This window comes from Mustela putorius, unplaced genomic scaffold (assembly GCF_011764305.1).
Source record: "Mustela putorius furo isolate JIRA1106 unplaced genomic scaffold, ASM1176430v1.1 tig00003976_pilon_pilon_pilon, whole genome shotgun sequence".
Lineage (NCBI taxonomy): Eukaryota > Metazoa > Chordata > Mammalia > Carnivora > Mustelidae > Mustela > Mustela putorius.
In genome coordinates, this window is record NW_025422118.1 from 4,273,130 (window position 1) to 4,290,118 (window position 16,989).

Below are 16,989 nucleotides of genomic sequence, written 5' to 3' on the forward strand. Positions count from 1 at the left end.
GCTTATTTCCCCAGCTCCAAAATGCACGACTGGAACACACACAATCAGCAACTAGCAGAATCCCCACACTGGCTCCCTGACCTGTGGAGTCAGGGCCATTATGGCAGGAAAGGCCAACTGGAAGTCACTAGAACTGCTACTACCTAGGAAAACAGTAAACCAAAAGGGATAAATACCACAATCCAGGAACCACTGCAAAGTCAATACCACCATTAAGGACTGGAAAGGTAATCCAGGTCAACTAAGCTATCTGGCCGTGCAGAAGACAGACTGATCTTGGAGAACGAGAGTGGATTACCAGAAGCTCAAGCAGCTGGGGAGGTAAGTGCTGCTCTAGCTACTGTGGTTAAGCACATTGCTTGAGCACATTCACGGATCTCCTGGCACCTGGGACGCAGCTGCTGACCTGGCAGGTACTGTTCTCTCCACCCCAGCTGCTAACCATCACCAGATGCACTTTGCTTTCAGCTGGCAGGGCCAGCAACACACCTCCAAGGTCCTCTCTCAGGGGTACAGCAACTCTCCAGCCCTACACCATAAGTTAGTTTGGGGGGATCTTGATCGACTTTTTCTTATCTTTTGGAAGAAAGATAATTCCATCCATTCTATGGATGCCATTATCTGACTGAACCTAGTGAGCAAGAAGTAGCAACGCTGTAGATCAATCAGTAAGACAAACTGCATGTCAGAAAGAAAAAATCAGGGGTCTTCTACCTCTATATATATATCTATAGTTCTTTTCAAAAGTGAAAGATAAGTCATTACATCAGGCCCCACTGGTCCAGAAATCATGAGGTAGAAGTGGAAGTGACACCACTCTTTCTCCTAGTGACCCTCTAGCAAAATTTTTGCTTCCTGTTCCTACCACCTTATGTTCCTGCTATCCTAGAGATCTTAGTTCCAAGAGGAATGCTTCCATCAGGAAACACAACAACGATTCTACTGAACTAGATGTTAAGACTTAAACCCAGGGTGCCTGGGTGGCACAGTCGTTAAGCATCTGCCTTTGGCTCAGGTCTTGATGCCAGGGTCCTGGGATCGAGCCCCACATCAGGCTCCCTGCTTGGCAGGAAGCCTGCTTCTCCCTCTGCCCACTCCCTCTGCTTGTATTCCCTCTCTCGCTATCTCTCTGTCAACAAATAAATAAAATCTTAAAAAAAAAAAAAAAAAAGACTTAAACCCAGCCATTTTACACTTCTCATACTTCTGAATGAACAGACAAAGAAGGGAGTTACTGTGCTGTCTGAACTTTACTACTACTCCATTGTGCCAAAGTAGCACTGGACGGCTAACACAACAGAGATAAGGGAGAATCTCCATGGAATACAGGAGACCTCATAGGGTGACTCTTAGTATTAGTATGCCCTGTGACTGAAGACCAATGGAAAGCTACAGCAACCCAATTCAGGTCACGCAGCCCAGAGCCTTCAAGAATAAAAGTTTGGGTCACTCTACAGGTTAAAAACTACGACCTACTGATGTGCTTGGTGAAGACAAAGGATATATGGAATGGATAATGAAGAAAGTTGTTAAACCTACCAGCTATGACCACATGACCAGTTACAGAACCTAGGACTTCAATTGTCATGAATATTTCTTCCCTTTTGTCATAAATGTATTTATAATCAGAAGTCCCCACAACTGACTTCCTGGGTCCAATTAATTTGCTAGAGCAGCTCACAGAACTGAGAAACATTTTTACTTACTAGATTACTAATTTTTGTAAAGGGATATAACTCAGGAATAGCCAGATGGAAGAGATACATAGGGGAAGGTGTGAGGGAAGGGGCTTGAAACTTGCATACCTTCTCCAAGTACAACTTTCCCAGAATATCCACTTGTTCACCAAGCTGGAAAAGCTCTCAGAACCCTATCCCTTTGGGGTGTTATGGAGGCTTCACTGCATAGGTATGGTAGATTAAACCACAGGCCATTAGTGATTAACTCAATCTCTAGCCCCTCTCCCCTTCCTAGAGGTGGGGGAACTGAAGTTCTAACCCTCTAATCACACTGGTTGGTTCCCTGGGCAACCAGCCCCCACCCTTGGGTTACCCAGGAGCTTTCCAAATGTTACTTCATTAACACAACAAAAGACACATTTATAGCTTTCATCACTTAGGAAATTCCAAAAAGTTTCAAAAGCTTGATGCCAGGAACTGGATGAAGATCAAATATATTTTTCTAATTATAAATCACAGTATCACATCAATCCGCAGAGCTTTAACTAAAATCATAATAATCTACAGTAAAAGAATGAAGAATGGAAAAAGACCAAGAATATGATGGCAGTTGACAAGGGTTAAAAGAAGGAAAGAATTTTAAATTCTCATCTTCCATAGTGAGAAATTAATGGTTAATACCTAGAATGGAAAAATCAAAAAATGGCATTACCAAGAGATTATCTAAAGACCTGAAGCAAATAACAGAATAATCAGCTAGAAAAAGTGAAAAGTAGTTGCCCCAGTGAATGGGGCTATTAGGTGGAAGCACACTTTTTCATAAAAACTTATTTTTAAAAATCTGGCTCTTTAATATGTACATATAACTTTGATAAAAATGAAAACTTTAAATAGAGAAAGCAGGAAACTTTCAAACATCCTAAACATCCATCAGCATGAGAATGGATTCCATTTACATAATGAAGTATTCTAATGTACTGTGATCTAAATGTATCATAATGTATTGATATTTTAATCAAACGTATCAAAAACATTTTAAGTGAGCAATGAAAACAGCAGACCCATATGTATATATACCCATACTTTTTATATGAAATTATTAAAACTAGAACATGATACTAAGTAAATACATATTTATTCTGTTTATATACATATAGAATAGAAAGGTGATAAAAAGAGAGGGAATGAAAAGCAAAAACCATCAACTGAATTTGCACATATCAAATTCATGAACAGGACTGGTCATGAAGAAGGAAGGAGGGATATATAACAGAAAAACTGAAATTTTATCAATAATGTTGTCTTTACATTTTTAACAAAAACTGAAGCACAAAATCAAAACAACCAATTTCAATTACAGTTAAAATGTCTTACTTGAGCCAAAGATGACTTGACACTGAGCATCGTAATACTGGCACATGCCATTGTAACAATAGGCTTTGTTATTCTGGCAAGGATATCCATTCTGAATAAAAACATCTGGCTGACAGAACTGGGAAGAACCATTGCAGTATTCTGGAACATCACATTCATTGGTTTTTCCTCGGCATAAAGTACCACCTGGAAGGAACTAGGGTAATAAAATTCAAATTAAACAGGAATATCAGGACAATCTCTACACAAATTAATAAAATCTGAAGCCACAGTATTTATATCTATAAAAAGTTCTAACAACAACAAAATATTAGAAAACCAACAGAAATATGAGCAAAGTCTGATAACAGGCAACTCATAAAAGCCATGAAATACAGAAAATGAAAAAAATATAACCTCATGATAACCAAAAGAAATGTAAATTAAAACTTTAAAAGCACTTCACACTTGGGGCGCCTGGGTGGCTCAGTCAGTTAAGCATCTGTCTTCCGCTCAGTTCATGATCCCAGGGTCCTGGGATTGAGTTCCACATCGGGTTCCCAGCTTAGCGGGGAGTCTGCTTCTTCCTCTCCCTCTGCCCCTCTACCCCACACCTGTTCATGCTCTTTGTCTCTCAAATAAATAAATAAAATCTTAAAAAAAAGAAGGCACTTAATGCCCATCAGACTAACCAGGATTATAATACTTGCTAGCAACCAATGTCAGCACAGCAAGAATTTGATTACCCTGCTGGCAGAAGTATAGACTGGTACATTTGTGGAAGGTATATAATATGTGTCAAAATTTTTAACATGTATACTCTATCCCAACAATTCCATTTAGAAACAAAAATTAGAAGCAACCTAAACAGCCGTCATTAGTTGACTCCATAAAGAAATTATGGTATAGCCACATAAAACAGTATTAACTACGTAACCATGTAGAACTATATGAAGAAAGTCTATGGTACCTTACTGAAAAAAGCAGGTAGTAAAAATAAGTGTATCTGTGTTCACACACTCACACTTATACACAATACATATACACATGCATTCACATTTATATAGGAAGAGTATGTAAAGTTAACAAATTACCAACAATGGCTACCTGAGGAGGGTAAAATATGATAGAGCATCTTTCACTGCATACTTCCTATACTTTGGTATTATTAAATTATTTATTTAAAAAAAACACAGATTACTTTCTTTTCTTTTCTTTTCTTTTTTTTTTTTAAGTAGACTCCATGCCCAGCGTGAAGTCCAACCCAGGGCTTGAATTCATGACCCCAAAATCAAGACCTGAGCTGAGATCAAGAGTCAGACACTGAACCCATTGAGCCACACAGGTGCCCCAGATCACTCTTAAAATCAGAAAAAAAAAGTTTCTCCTTAAAATAAAAGTCTCACAAGACCACTTGTTATAAAAGAATGTAATTCAAAATTATAAACAAGTGGTATAAAATTTTTCATAAAATCATGTAAGAATAGTGCTCTCAATCAGAAAACATGGATTTTAATATATCCCTATTTGTCCTTTTTCTACTTTTTTCCAAATAGGGAGGAATTCCTTACTGTAGAGAGTAAAATGGAGTCTCTTGCATCAAGCAGGGCCCTGTGTCAAGCAATGACACAAGTAGTTCAGGTACTGCCCCTAGGAGATATCATCCGGGACACATGTTAGCTGACACCACCAGAACTGATAAGAGAATAACCAGAAGAGGTCTGCAGAGACCCAAAACTCACTAAATCTCTTTAAAAAGGGAAGGATTTTGGCAGCAAGCCGTCAGACTCTTCAGACCTTGCTGCCAAGGCTCTGCATGATTAATCTCCAAATAGAATGTAGAGCCTTTACCACTTGAACATCAGAAGCAGTGAGTGTAGAGAGCTGACCCAGACCAGATGGAGGCCTTGTCTCAACCACACGTCCACAGTTCTTTCACTTCCTGCGCCCTTCTGCTACCTTGTTTGTTGTGTGCCTTGTCTTCTCTCCTGCTCCAGGTACTTTGTAAGGAGCCTAGTTTCATCACATAGTGAACTGTCACTGAGTTTGGAATCCTGAACCTGGTTTCTGATTGTGATTTAACTTTGCTTATGACTGAATAAAACTGACATCATAGAAAAACACAACTCATGTTGTTGGCAGGATTCACTGTCATTGACTCATCATGTGTTAGAAAATTTAGAAGAATCAGAAAAGACTCCTAAAGTCTTGCTTGAATTTGACTATAGCTGAACTGAAAATAATAAACTGGGCAATAAATTTATGTGAATATAGAGTTCCCCAGAGTCTCACTGAGAGTGAAATCCTACGGTATTGGCCCAGGCAGGTGAAAGAAAGACTGGTTCTATGCAGGGAGCAGTCAGCAGCCAAAGCTCGTCTGGGGTTACGCCTTTGTCTGTCAGGCACGGCAGAACTAGCCAAAGCTGAGACCAAGGGACACTGCCTCAGAAAGGCACTTGGAGGGCCAAGAAAAATTAAACCATTTGTAGGTACTGCAAAGATATATGCCACTACTGGCCAAATTAATCTATAACTTGGCAGAAAGGCGTGGACAAAAATTATAGGAAAATCTGTATAAATATCCTAGGGTATAAGTGGGAACTAGAGCTTTACATAGTTAAGAAATTGTATATAGCAGCTGCTAGGTTATAAAAAAGGAAGAAAGATGTGTGCACTAGGTAAAAGCCCGAAAAGGATGGTGAAAAGGGCCCAGAGGCCTGACACCATACTTTGTATACACTTTGTATACTTTGTACTTCTATACATTGTATAGAAGACCTGTGGAGCTCCATAGAATTCGAAGCTAGAAAGAAGCTCACAATCAGGACCCCAGGAGATGCAGTCATGGATCTGAAGGATTCTAAAAATGTAAAGCCCTTAGTGTCCCAGGCGCCCACTGCAGAGGTTCCCATCTTACCTATAAAAACCATCTCGCAGTTAGGCCAGGGCAGACAAAGGGCAAAGAGCTAGCTAATTAAGTAATGAGGCAGGCCAAATCAATGAATAATTTAAAATTTAAAGGACAATAACCCCTTAGGACCCCAGGATCCCCATCCCGAGGATCCAGGAGACTATGATGACCCTGGGGCAGGGGGCCGGAAGGAGGATAAATTATCACAGCAGACCTAGAATTACCAGGAAGAAAGTATCAGGTTACAGTAATGGACAAGAAAACCTGTGGAAATAGCAGAGGACAAGAGAATACAGTCATGCTCCACCTCAAAAGATTAGAACAGAATTTTGTCAAAAACATATATCTGATACAGACTGGATGCTTCATGTATGGGATAATGGGGCAAATACAACAGCATTATCGGGGCAGAGATGCCTCAGATATCTTCTTTAGCTGAAAATCCCTCTTTAAACCAAGGAAATGAAGGAGAAATAAACCACCAAAATTCTATCCCTCTGGCCCTGGATTGCTTTGGCATGGAGAAAAGTAAACTCTTATCTAGACCCCACGAAATTTGGAGATAAATAGAACTGGACTGACTTAGAGCAGGCTCAACTGCATTGCCACCAATTGGTTATTCCGGTTCTGATCTATGACACATCCTTTGAGGTGCCAGGCACTAATGGGATTAAAAGAGCACTGCTGTTAGGAACCCTGGAAAACATAAAGATGTCATTTACGAATGTGCTAGCAGGATGCCATACCATGCAAGATGTAATAAATATATGCAGATCATCGGGCACACATAAGATAACACTGACAGCTCAGGAAACAGCAATCACATTAGCGGGATATACCTAGGCCCTCAAGGGCACCTGAACTACTCACAAAATGAACACACAGGCAATCATCTGTGGAAAGAGACCACACCAGAAGGTTCACAAGTAATAATACTGTGCAGGTATCTGCAAACACAATGAGCAGACCATTTGCAGAGAAAGGACACAAAATTATCTGAACTATCAAAAAAGAGGGAACAGCAAATATATCCAGAAAGAAATCAAAGAAATATCAATAAGAAGTCACATGGAACAGAAATTAGTTAGAAACAGAGAGCCAAGAAATACAGAAAATAATAGAAATTGATACAAAAATCGAGACAGAAGAGGAGGAAAAAAGGAACATTTCAATGAAACCATTAAAAGAGGAGCAAGTATACCAGCAAACAGTATAGGAAAGGGAACAACAGATTTACTAAAATGTTCTTCATAAAAAACGAGAGGACCTCAGAATGGATTGGAAGGACACCAAATCCAGGGATAATAGGCCACATATGCAATTAGCATTAAAAATAGGAAAGGAAATAAGAACAGACACATTTTTGGTAGGTACAGGATCCCAAATATCATTATTAAAGAAAGAAAGACCTAATGAAGGAAAAACTATAAATACTGAAGAATCAGGAGGAAAAATCCATAGAAACAGAAGTATTAATGTAAGAACAGAACCTGTGAGACATACTTTTGTGAGTGTACTGCAGCTAGAAAATATTATAGGAATGGATTTAATTCCAAAATTATATGAGGAATGGATGCCATTCAAAAGAAATAAAAATAAGAATATATGCTTAACATAGGGGCGCCTGGGTGGCTCAGTGGGTTAAACCTCTGCCTTCGGCTCAGGTCATGGTCTCAGGGTCCTGGGATCGAGCCCTGCATCAGGCTCTCTGCTCGGCGGGGAGCCTGCTTCCTCCTCTCTCTCTGCCTGCCTCTCTGCCTACTTGTGATCTCTCTCTCTCTCTCTCTCTCTCTGTCAAATAAATCAAGTCTTAAAAAAAAAAAAAGAATATATGCTTAGCATAGAACTCCCCAGACTCCATAGGGAATCATTTACTAAACAATACCCATTAAAATGGGTATGTAAGGAGGTAACAGAAAAGATAATGGAATTATTAAAAGACAGTACAATTATTCCAGGAATGTCATCCAGTTTTATTGTCCCACATGTTCAGTGTTAAAACCTAGTAGACAATATAGGGTAACAACAGATTATAGAAATCTAAATAAAGTATCACCAAAATCAATGGGAGCATTACCTGACAGAAAAGAAGTAATTTAAAAGATAACTAGTTATAATGGAAAATATTATGTGACTATAGATATGTCAGACATGGCTTTTGCAATACCTATTATAGGAGAAAGCCAGGAATACACCAAAGTCTCATGGGAAGGCAAACAATATCAATTTGTAAGGTTGCTCCGAGGATATTTAAAGAGCCCAGTATAGCACATACTATACTGTCCACTCATATAGAGCAATCATTGTACAAATCTCTAGTAATAGTCTATGATAACATAACAACAAAAAATAAGGAGCAATTAAGACAAGAAAAGGAAAAGTTAATACAGGATTTAAGGGAAAAGGGATGGACTATTAACAATGAAAAAATATCAGGCCCAGACACTCATTGTAAACTTCTAAGAATTCAATGGTCTTCTGAAGGAAGGAAAATGCTAGATAAGGTTAATAGATAAAATATAAGCAATAGGACCACCTAAAGATAAAACAGAGACACAGAGAGTTAAAGGCTCATTTGGATATTGGAGATAGCATCTACCATACCTTAATATAATCTTAAAACCTATTTACAAAATAACTAAAAAGGCACCAATTTTGAATGAGCAAAACAACAGGCTTTAGATACATTAAGGGATTTTTTTAAAGACATTTCAAACAATATACTATTGAGCAGTAGGAGAACCATTAAAAAAGAAATACTGGGGCGCCTGGATGGCTCAGTGGGTTAAGCCTTTGCCTTCGGCTCAGGTCATGATCTCAGGGTCCTGGGATTGAGCCCCGAATCAGGCTCTCTGCTGACTCTCTTCCCCCTTCTCTCTCTCTCTGCCTGCCTCTCTGCCAGCTTGTGATCTCTCTCTGTCAAATAAATAAATAAAATCTTAAAAAAGAAAGAAAGAAATACTGGTAAGTAGAGAATATGGTACATGGTCCCTGTGCACAAAGAAGGAACACAAACCTAATTTTCTACCAGTAGGATTTTGGACTACAAAGTTCCCATATTCAGAACACAAATATTCTATATTTGAAAAACATACATGGTAGCTATACAAAGCTTTAAAAAATATAGAACCTCTAACGGGAAATCAAAAAATAACAGTGTCAAGTCATATACCTTTGCTCCACTGGATAAAACTGAGCCCAGAAGAATGGACAGGTATCCAAATTGATTCAAAACTAACGTGGAAATGGTATATTCAAGAGACCTCTTTCCAGAGACAACCAAGACTCCACATGGAGGAAATATATAAGAAGGAAATAGACTTGCCAGAATTTACTCCAAGGAAGGGCAGGCAAATCCATACTCAAAACCTAGGGAAACAGGACCCACCCTGGTCCAAACGTCTATCAAATGCCTAGTTTACAGAGACATCAGCCTCCACAGTCTCTGGAAGAACAGACAGCTGTAGCACAGAGACCCGGGACAATTTGATACTCAGGGAGAAAGGTAGGACTCAATCTGCACAACATGTAGAATTAATTGCAGTAGTACTGGCTGTAAGAAAATCATTAAAGGAAAATCAAAGCACCATATATATTTTTACTGACTCATGGGCAGTAGCCCTATGGTCAGGAAAATGGCCAAGAAATGATTCTAAAATAAATGCCAAAGACATATGGTCAAGAGAATATTGGGAAGAATTATATATAGCTTCAGAGAAAATTAAAATTTGTTACACGTGTGTCAGCACATAAAAAAGTCAACACAGAGGTATCAAAATATGAGGCTGATGCATTGACAAGAGACATTAAGGCAAAAGAAACAAAGGAAGGTTTAAAATTAAAATTAAAAAGAAATAAGAAAGGATGGAGACACACATTGCCACCAGTAATGGTACAAAGAGAGAGGGATGGAAAACAGGAGGAACTCAAAGTAATACCAACTGAAATTTAAAAAGACAGGAAACCAATATCACATAGATAAGGAAATAACAGAAATACTAATAACTCCACATACAATTATGGAAATACATAGAAAGCATACATAGGAACACACGCCTTATATAAATGGTTCACTGAAAGAAATCTTAAAAGTTACTTGGCAAGAAATAAAAAGAACATTAAAAGAATGCATCACATGTAAACAGGTGATATATAAACACAGGTACACCGCATCAATAGATACATACCTACAAGCCTACCACATTTAATTTTATAATACAAATAGACTTTACAGGACCTTGAAATCACAGCTATCAACAGATATATACCACTACCATGGTAGACCCATATACAGGATTAGGGATAGCTCTGGTTGCCTCTAGCCCATCAGCTCATGCAACACTAAGAGCTCTAGAGTCATGGGCAGCTCACTTTGCAGCACCAGTAACAGTAGAAAGTGATTAGGGAACTCATTTGGCAGCCACCTTAGTTTAAAAGCTCTGTGATCTATGGGACTTACAATGGAATTACCATCTAGCCCACAATCCTATAGCTGCTGGATATACAGAGAGATTTAATGGATTATTAAAAATAGAATTATGATTGATAAGAGAAACAAAGAAGTTTTTAACAAGGCCTGGATATAGCTTGCTTTTTGCTAAATCAGAGAGGCAGGTTATAAAAAGATGGTCCTCATAAGATGTTAAACAACCCTGCCCCAGACACGGAAAAAAGGGAGGTAACAATAGACACACTTAGCACAGAAACATTTCTTGGACTACAGGGGCTAAAGGACAGTTGCGACTTAAGAAAATCCAGGACCTTGTTCCTATGGACATCCCTTAGAATACCTGAAGAAAAATTACATACTAGAAGGGTTTTCCACTACAGATCAGAAAAAAAAATCTTTAGGGGTATCTGCGTGGCTCAGTGGGTTAAGCCTCTGCCTTCAGCTCAGGTCATGATCTCAGGGTTCTGGGATCGAGCCCCACATCGAGCTCTCTGCTCAGCAAGGAGCCTGCTTCCCCTTCTCTCTCTCTACCTGCCTCTCTGCCTACTTGTGATCTCTGTCAAATAAATAAATAAAATCTTTAAAATAAAAAAGCTGATATATATTTTTATGCCCCTGGTTATTACTTTGTACTTTTCATTATAAGACAAGTCTAATACATGCACACTTACATCATCAGTTAGAACACAAAAATCCAGTGTTGATCTAGTTTCCTGCTAATGATGCTTCTGGGCAAAATATTACTTATAATTATCAACATTCTCCCGATTCTCTGTCTTGCTGAACTAATCAGATACTTCACTTATTGCCATAATAGAAATTGCCACATTGGTAACAGGACCCAACCACGGTGTAGAAAAATAGCTAATTACACCATCTGCTTAATTAAGATATCACTAAAAGAATAAGATTTTTTTACATTAGGAGAGAAGAGAGAAAGACAACAATTACCAGACTCAACCACACCAGACCTCCTAGAATCTCCTGAAAAGGATCTAGATTTGACACTTAAAATTTGGGAGGACAATCCAGATATGGAACAATACTTTTCATTCATCTAACCATCAGATGCACAATGGGTAGAACATACGTGGTCAGTACAGCACCCTAACTGTAAGAATGTAATTAGAATTGACTCATCTATACTGATTTATATAGCTAACGACCATCCATGCATTGCCTGACCTACCCATTGACAAAATAAGACTTAGAAACCCTTTAAAGTTCCTGGTAGGACGAGGCATCATCTCTAACTTAATTATCTCAGCAATTCAGGAAGCAGAAATCCAAAGTTAAGCAAGAATTATATGAACTCAAAAAATGTGAACCCCTTACACAATGCAGTAGAAAACTTAGGTTCCAAAATTTTCTCAGCATTTAAAGAATTACATTCTATTGCCCACAGAACTATGTGTGATTATCATGCATACCAACTGGAATCTAAGTATAACAGTGACCATAAGATTCAGGCCCTGCAACAAAATTTACTTAATCTGAGAAATACTTATTTGAATGAACAATTAAAAATTAGTTGCTAAAGAATCAATAACCTTCTTGAGAGAGCATGGAATAATATTAGAAACATTACAGTAACAGGAAAAATGTATTCTTCTAACTGGACTGAATCTCTTTTACAATTAGACCTCTTGAGACCATCAGGTTGTGACAATACAGGGCAATGTAAACTTTCATTGTTAAGACTTACTAGCATATGACTAGTAAGCCTACTAGCAATGAGATCGAAGCCTACTAGCATATGACTCATATGCTGTGCAACAACAAATACAAGGTAATACTGCACTCTGGCAACGTGTATAACCCTATGGATAGATGGATATTCATTATCCAAAAAAATGGTATTTCAATGATCTCTTAACATGTACTATACCCGGCATGAATTGGAAATCAATGCTAATCTTCTTCCTTTAACAAAAGCACCCACTGAAAAGTTGTTTTTTAACATGGGACTCTTTAATTGGATAATTTGTGCTAATGTTTATTCAGAGGTTAAATTCTTTAATCACATTAAAATGAAGGATACTACTATCACCATAAATAATGAACATATTAAAATATTGTATGCTATTAATATAACATAATAAGTAATGCTACCAAAATGGATACCTACATCTCAGAATATTCATACAGAGATCTTCCAATATCTTACCATACTAAAATAACAGAAATACCTTGGGTTAAAACTGACAAAATTGATAAACTTTTGGATGAAAACATGGAAGGACTCAAAGCAGACCACAAAACCTTAACCAACAAGCTAACCCATTTTAAAAATGCTACACAGGCCCTTCATGCAGCTTCAGCGTGGTTAATATTAACTTAACTCCATTAAACAAAGACATAGAAAACATAATAAATGTTCCTTTCTAGAATTGTTAGCAAACTCCTTCAAACATGTGATTTGTTCTGACTCATGGTCTGACTAAAAACCTTTAAAATACCTAAAGATGGGATGGAATTATCTCTACACATTTGGGAATCCATTAAGGAAATTCTTCTATTATTTTCAGTTACCACTTTTGTTATATAACTTATTAAATATGCTATTAGAATGTTAAATATGCACTCTTACTCTTAAAAAAGAAAAAAAATCACAGAAAGACTATGATTCTCCATACCCTCACTGTTCTTTTTTGGATACACCAAGAGTCTATACTGAAGATCCATATGTATTTTTTTGATTTTTACCTTCTTTTTGTTTGACTTTATTCAACTAGATGTGACTCTGAGGTGGAGTTCTTATTTGTGTTTGCTTGATTCATTTTAATGTATCTATCTTGGTTGGATCTAATGTGCTCCTTATCTTATATGGTTTGAATTTAATTGATTTTGTTTGATTTCCATTGAAAACTTGATTAAGTAACCTAAACATATCTTTTGCTATGTTACCTAACTACTCTTGCCATCCTGCTTTAACACATATTTGATTCCTGGCATGGCCCTTAGAGAATTTGCCAAGAGGAATCATGGGGTAGAATGTAGAGAGCAAAATGGAGTCTCCCACATCAAGCAGGGGCCTGTGTCAAGCAATGACAAGAGCAGTGCAAGTACTGCAGCTAGGAGATAGCACCAGGACCCACAACAGCTGACCCCCCGGAACTGATCACCAAGAACCAGAGGAGGTCTGCAGAGACCCAAAACTAATTAAATCCCCTTAAAAAGGGAAGGATTTTGGCAGCCAACTGTCAAAGTCTTTGTCTATGACCACCTAAAAATGGTAACTGCCGCTGAAGGCTCTGTCCCAATGATCTCCATTATCTCCAAACAGAAGCAAGATCCTTCACTGCTTGAACATCAGAAGCGGTGAGTGTGGAGAGCTGACCCACAGACCGAGGCCTTATCTCAACCACACACCCACAGACTGACTTCGAGTTGGTTCGTTCACTTCCTGCGCCCTCCTGTTATCTTGTTCCTTGTGTGGCTTGTCTTCTCTCCTGCCCTGGGTGCCGAGTAAGAAGCCCAGTTTCATCACATGGTGAATTGTCACTGAGTTTGGAATCCTGAACCTGATTTCTAATTGTGATTTAACGTTGCTTTAGGATTGGATAAAGCTGACATAGTGGAGAGACACAGCTCATGTATGTGCCTTCACAGTGGTTTCATGACACTTACCCAACAGTCTTTACAACAGTCACCATATGCACATTCAGCAGATGATTTAAGTTTACAAGTACTTCCTTCACAACAAGGGTCGGATTCACACTCCTGTGAAAAGAAAATAACTGTCAACAAAGAAAGGAGTCATTGTCATCAATTTTCATTAATCAAAGTCTTATCTCAGATCTAGTATCTTCTTTCAAACTGGGCTATAGCAGTTACTCTCTGGAAAATCACTTACTATCTTTCTGAAGTTATCAGTGACTCTTCAGCTACAACCACTGAAAGTTCAACATCTTTCAAAGAACTGAAATCATACAGAGAATGCCTTTTTGTCTTCTGGAACTGCCAGAACAAGATACCATAGACTGGTGGCTTCAACAACAGAAATTTATTATCTCAGAGTTCTACAGGCTAGAGGTCCAAACTCAAAGTTCCAGCCAAGTCGGGTTTTGGGAAGGACATTCTTCCTAGCTTTGCAGACAGCTGCCTTCTCGCTGTGTGCTTAGATGGCTCCTCTTCAATTTGGATGGTCTGATAGAGAGAGCAAGCAAGCTCTCTGGGGTCTCTTCTCTTAAGAGCAATAACCCTGTCAGATCAGAAGCCCATCCTTCTGACTGCATTTACCTTAATTACTTACCTAGAGGCCCCATCTGTAGATATAGCTACACTGGGGGCTAGGGCTTCAACATATGAATTTGGGGGAGGAGGATACATTCAGTCGTACAGTTTCTTTAATCATCACACAGAATTAAGCATCCACCAATACCTTTCTCTCTTCATGCTCAAGGTCTGACTTCTCTTATGGGTGTGTCTTCACATTATGTGACCATTCTTTTTACCTCGCCTGGCTTCTCTCACCCCACCTTAAACCTCCATGTCTCCCCCATCACACACACACCCCAAATCCCACAACCTCCTACCCACAGAGACACCTCCTCTACGTTCCAGCTAATGTGCTCAGGTCTGAATTGTTTGAGGGAGAAGGAGGGGGAAAGAGTAAGAGAAGGGACAGAAGGAGGAGGGATGTGAGGGGCCCAAGGAAATAAGCTTTTTTTCATTTTTGAAGAATATTAGTCCTACGACGGAATTCTAGGTTGACAGTGTCTTCTATTGAGAACTGCAAATATGCTATTCTATTGTCTTCTGGCCCTTAGCATTTCGGGGGGGGGGGGGGAATCAGCTGCCATTCATATCTTTGTTCCGCTGGTTTTTATTGGCTTCTTTCATTATTTTCTCTTCATCTCAGCACTTTGATTACAGTACACTGAAGTAAATTTTCTTTGTAATGATTCTGGCATGGGTTCACTTGGTGTTCTGAAATTGTAAGCCAATGTTTTTCCCTAAATTAGGGGGGTTCTAAGCCATTATTTTATTTTTTTCTCTCATGCTGTCTCCTGAGATTTCATTAGCAGTTACATGACTATTTGATATCTCCTACATGTCTCTGATGCTCTGTTCATTTTTCTTTTTGACTCTTCTATTTGTTCTTCAGATTGGGGTATTTCTTTTGATCAGTTTTGCCCACATTGACTCTTTTCTGCCGTATTAGTCTCCTATTAGTTCCAGCCAGTGAAACTTTCATAAATTGGACGTCTTAGTTCTATAATTTCTATTTGGTTCTTTATTATCTAATTTACATTTGTCTCTAAAACTTTTTATCTCTTTAATCATGAATACCATATATTTTTTTAATTCTCTGATGATAAACAGGGGAATACAATTCATAGCAGTTTTTTTTTTTTCTTTTCTAATAGCAAAATGTTAGGAAAAAAACCAACTCTACATGGTTAGACAAAGGTTAAACAAACTCTAGGCAGGCTGGTGGAAATAACAGCATAAACATTATTCCAAGTTCTCTGCAGTAAAATCCACCCAATGGAACAATACTCATAAAAAGGAATGAAATATGAATACATACAACAACTTAGACTGACCTCAAAGGCATCACATTCTCAAAAGAGAATATATCTTATGACTCCATTTGTCTAACACTGAAGTGGCAACACTACAGCTAGAAAACAGTAGAAGTAGCCAGGGCAGGAGTTGGGGGTGGGTATGAATACAAAAAGGTAACAGCAGAGAGTTTTTTTGTGGGATGACAATATAGTTCTGTGTTAACTGAGGTGGTGTTTACATAAATCAATGAGTGGAATAAAATTACGCATGCAGTTAAAAATGGTAGTTAAAAATGGTGAAACTGCATCACCACTTCCTCATATCAGGTAGATCATATGATAGTTATCTTTCTCTGCTTGACTTATTTCGCTAAGCATGATACGCTCTAGTTCCATCCATGTTGTCGCAAATGGCAAGATTTCATTTCTTTTGATGGCTGCATAGTATTCCATTGTGTATATATACCACATCTTCTTGATCCATTCAACCCCCATGGTGATGCTACATGAGGGCTTAAGTGGGTAGAAGAAGAATCAATGAAACAAGATGGAACTGGGAAGGAGACAAACCATAAGTGACTCTTAATCTCACAAAACAAACTGAGGGGTGCTGGGGGGAGGGGGGTTGGGAGAAGGGGGTGGGATTATGGACATTGGGGAGGGTATGTGCTTTGGTGAGTGCTTTGAAGTGTGTAAACCTGGTGATTCACAGACCTGTACCCCTGGGGATAAAAATATATGTTTATAAAAAATTAAAAAATTAAAAAAAAAAAAGACATTATAGTAAATGAAAGAAGCCAGTTACAAAGGTCACACATATGGCAGAGTTCCATTTATATTAAACATCCAGACTAGGTAAGTCCATGGAGACAGAAAACAGATTAGTCATTGGCAGGGACTGTGGGGAAGGAGAAATGGGGAGTAACTTCTTAATGGTTATGGGGATTCCTTTTGGGGCAGTGAAAATATTGTGAATCTAGACAGAGATGGTGGTTGTGTGTGAATGTACTAAATACCAGTGAACTGTGCACTTTAAAATACAGTTTTAAAATACAATTCTGTGAATTGTACCTCAAAAATAAA

At 38.4% G+C, this 16,989-nt stretch overlaps 1 protein-coding gene across 1 annotated transcript in view; it reads right to left on the minus strand.

Annotated features, from left to right (window-relative positions):
- The window catches only part of ADAM9 (ADAM metallopeptidase domain 9), a 146,641-nt gene that overhangs the window by 53,342 nt on the left and 76,310 nt on the right, over nucleotides 1–16,989 (minus strand). The window contains exons 13-14 of the mRNA XM_045071012.1: nucleotides 14,024–14,116; nucleotides 3,054–3,249 (exon numbers count right to left, since the gene is read on the minus strand). Of these exons, the coding sequence (XP_044926947.1) occupies nucleotides 3,054–3,249; nucleotides 14,024–14,116 (289 nt within the window). The remainder of the gene's footprint in view (nucleotides 1–3,053; nucleotides 3,250–14,023; nucleotides 14,117–16,989) is intronic.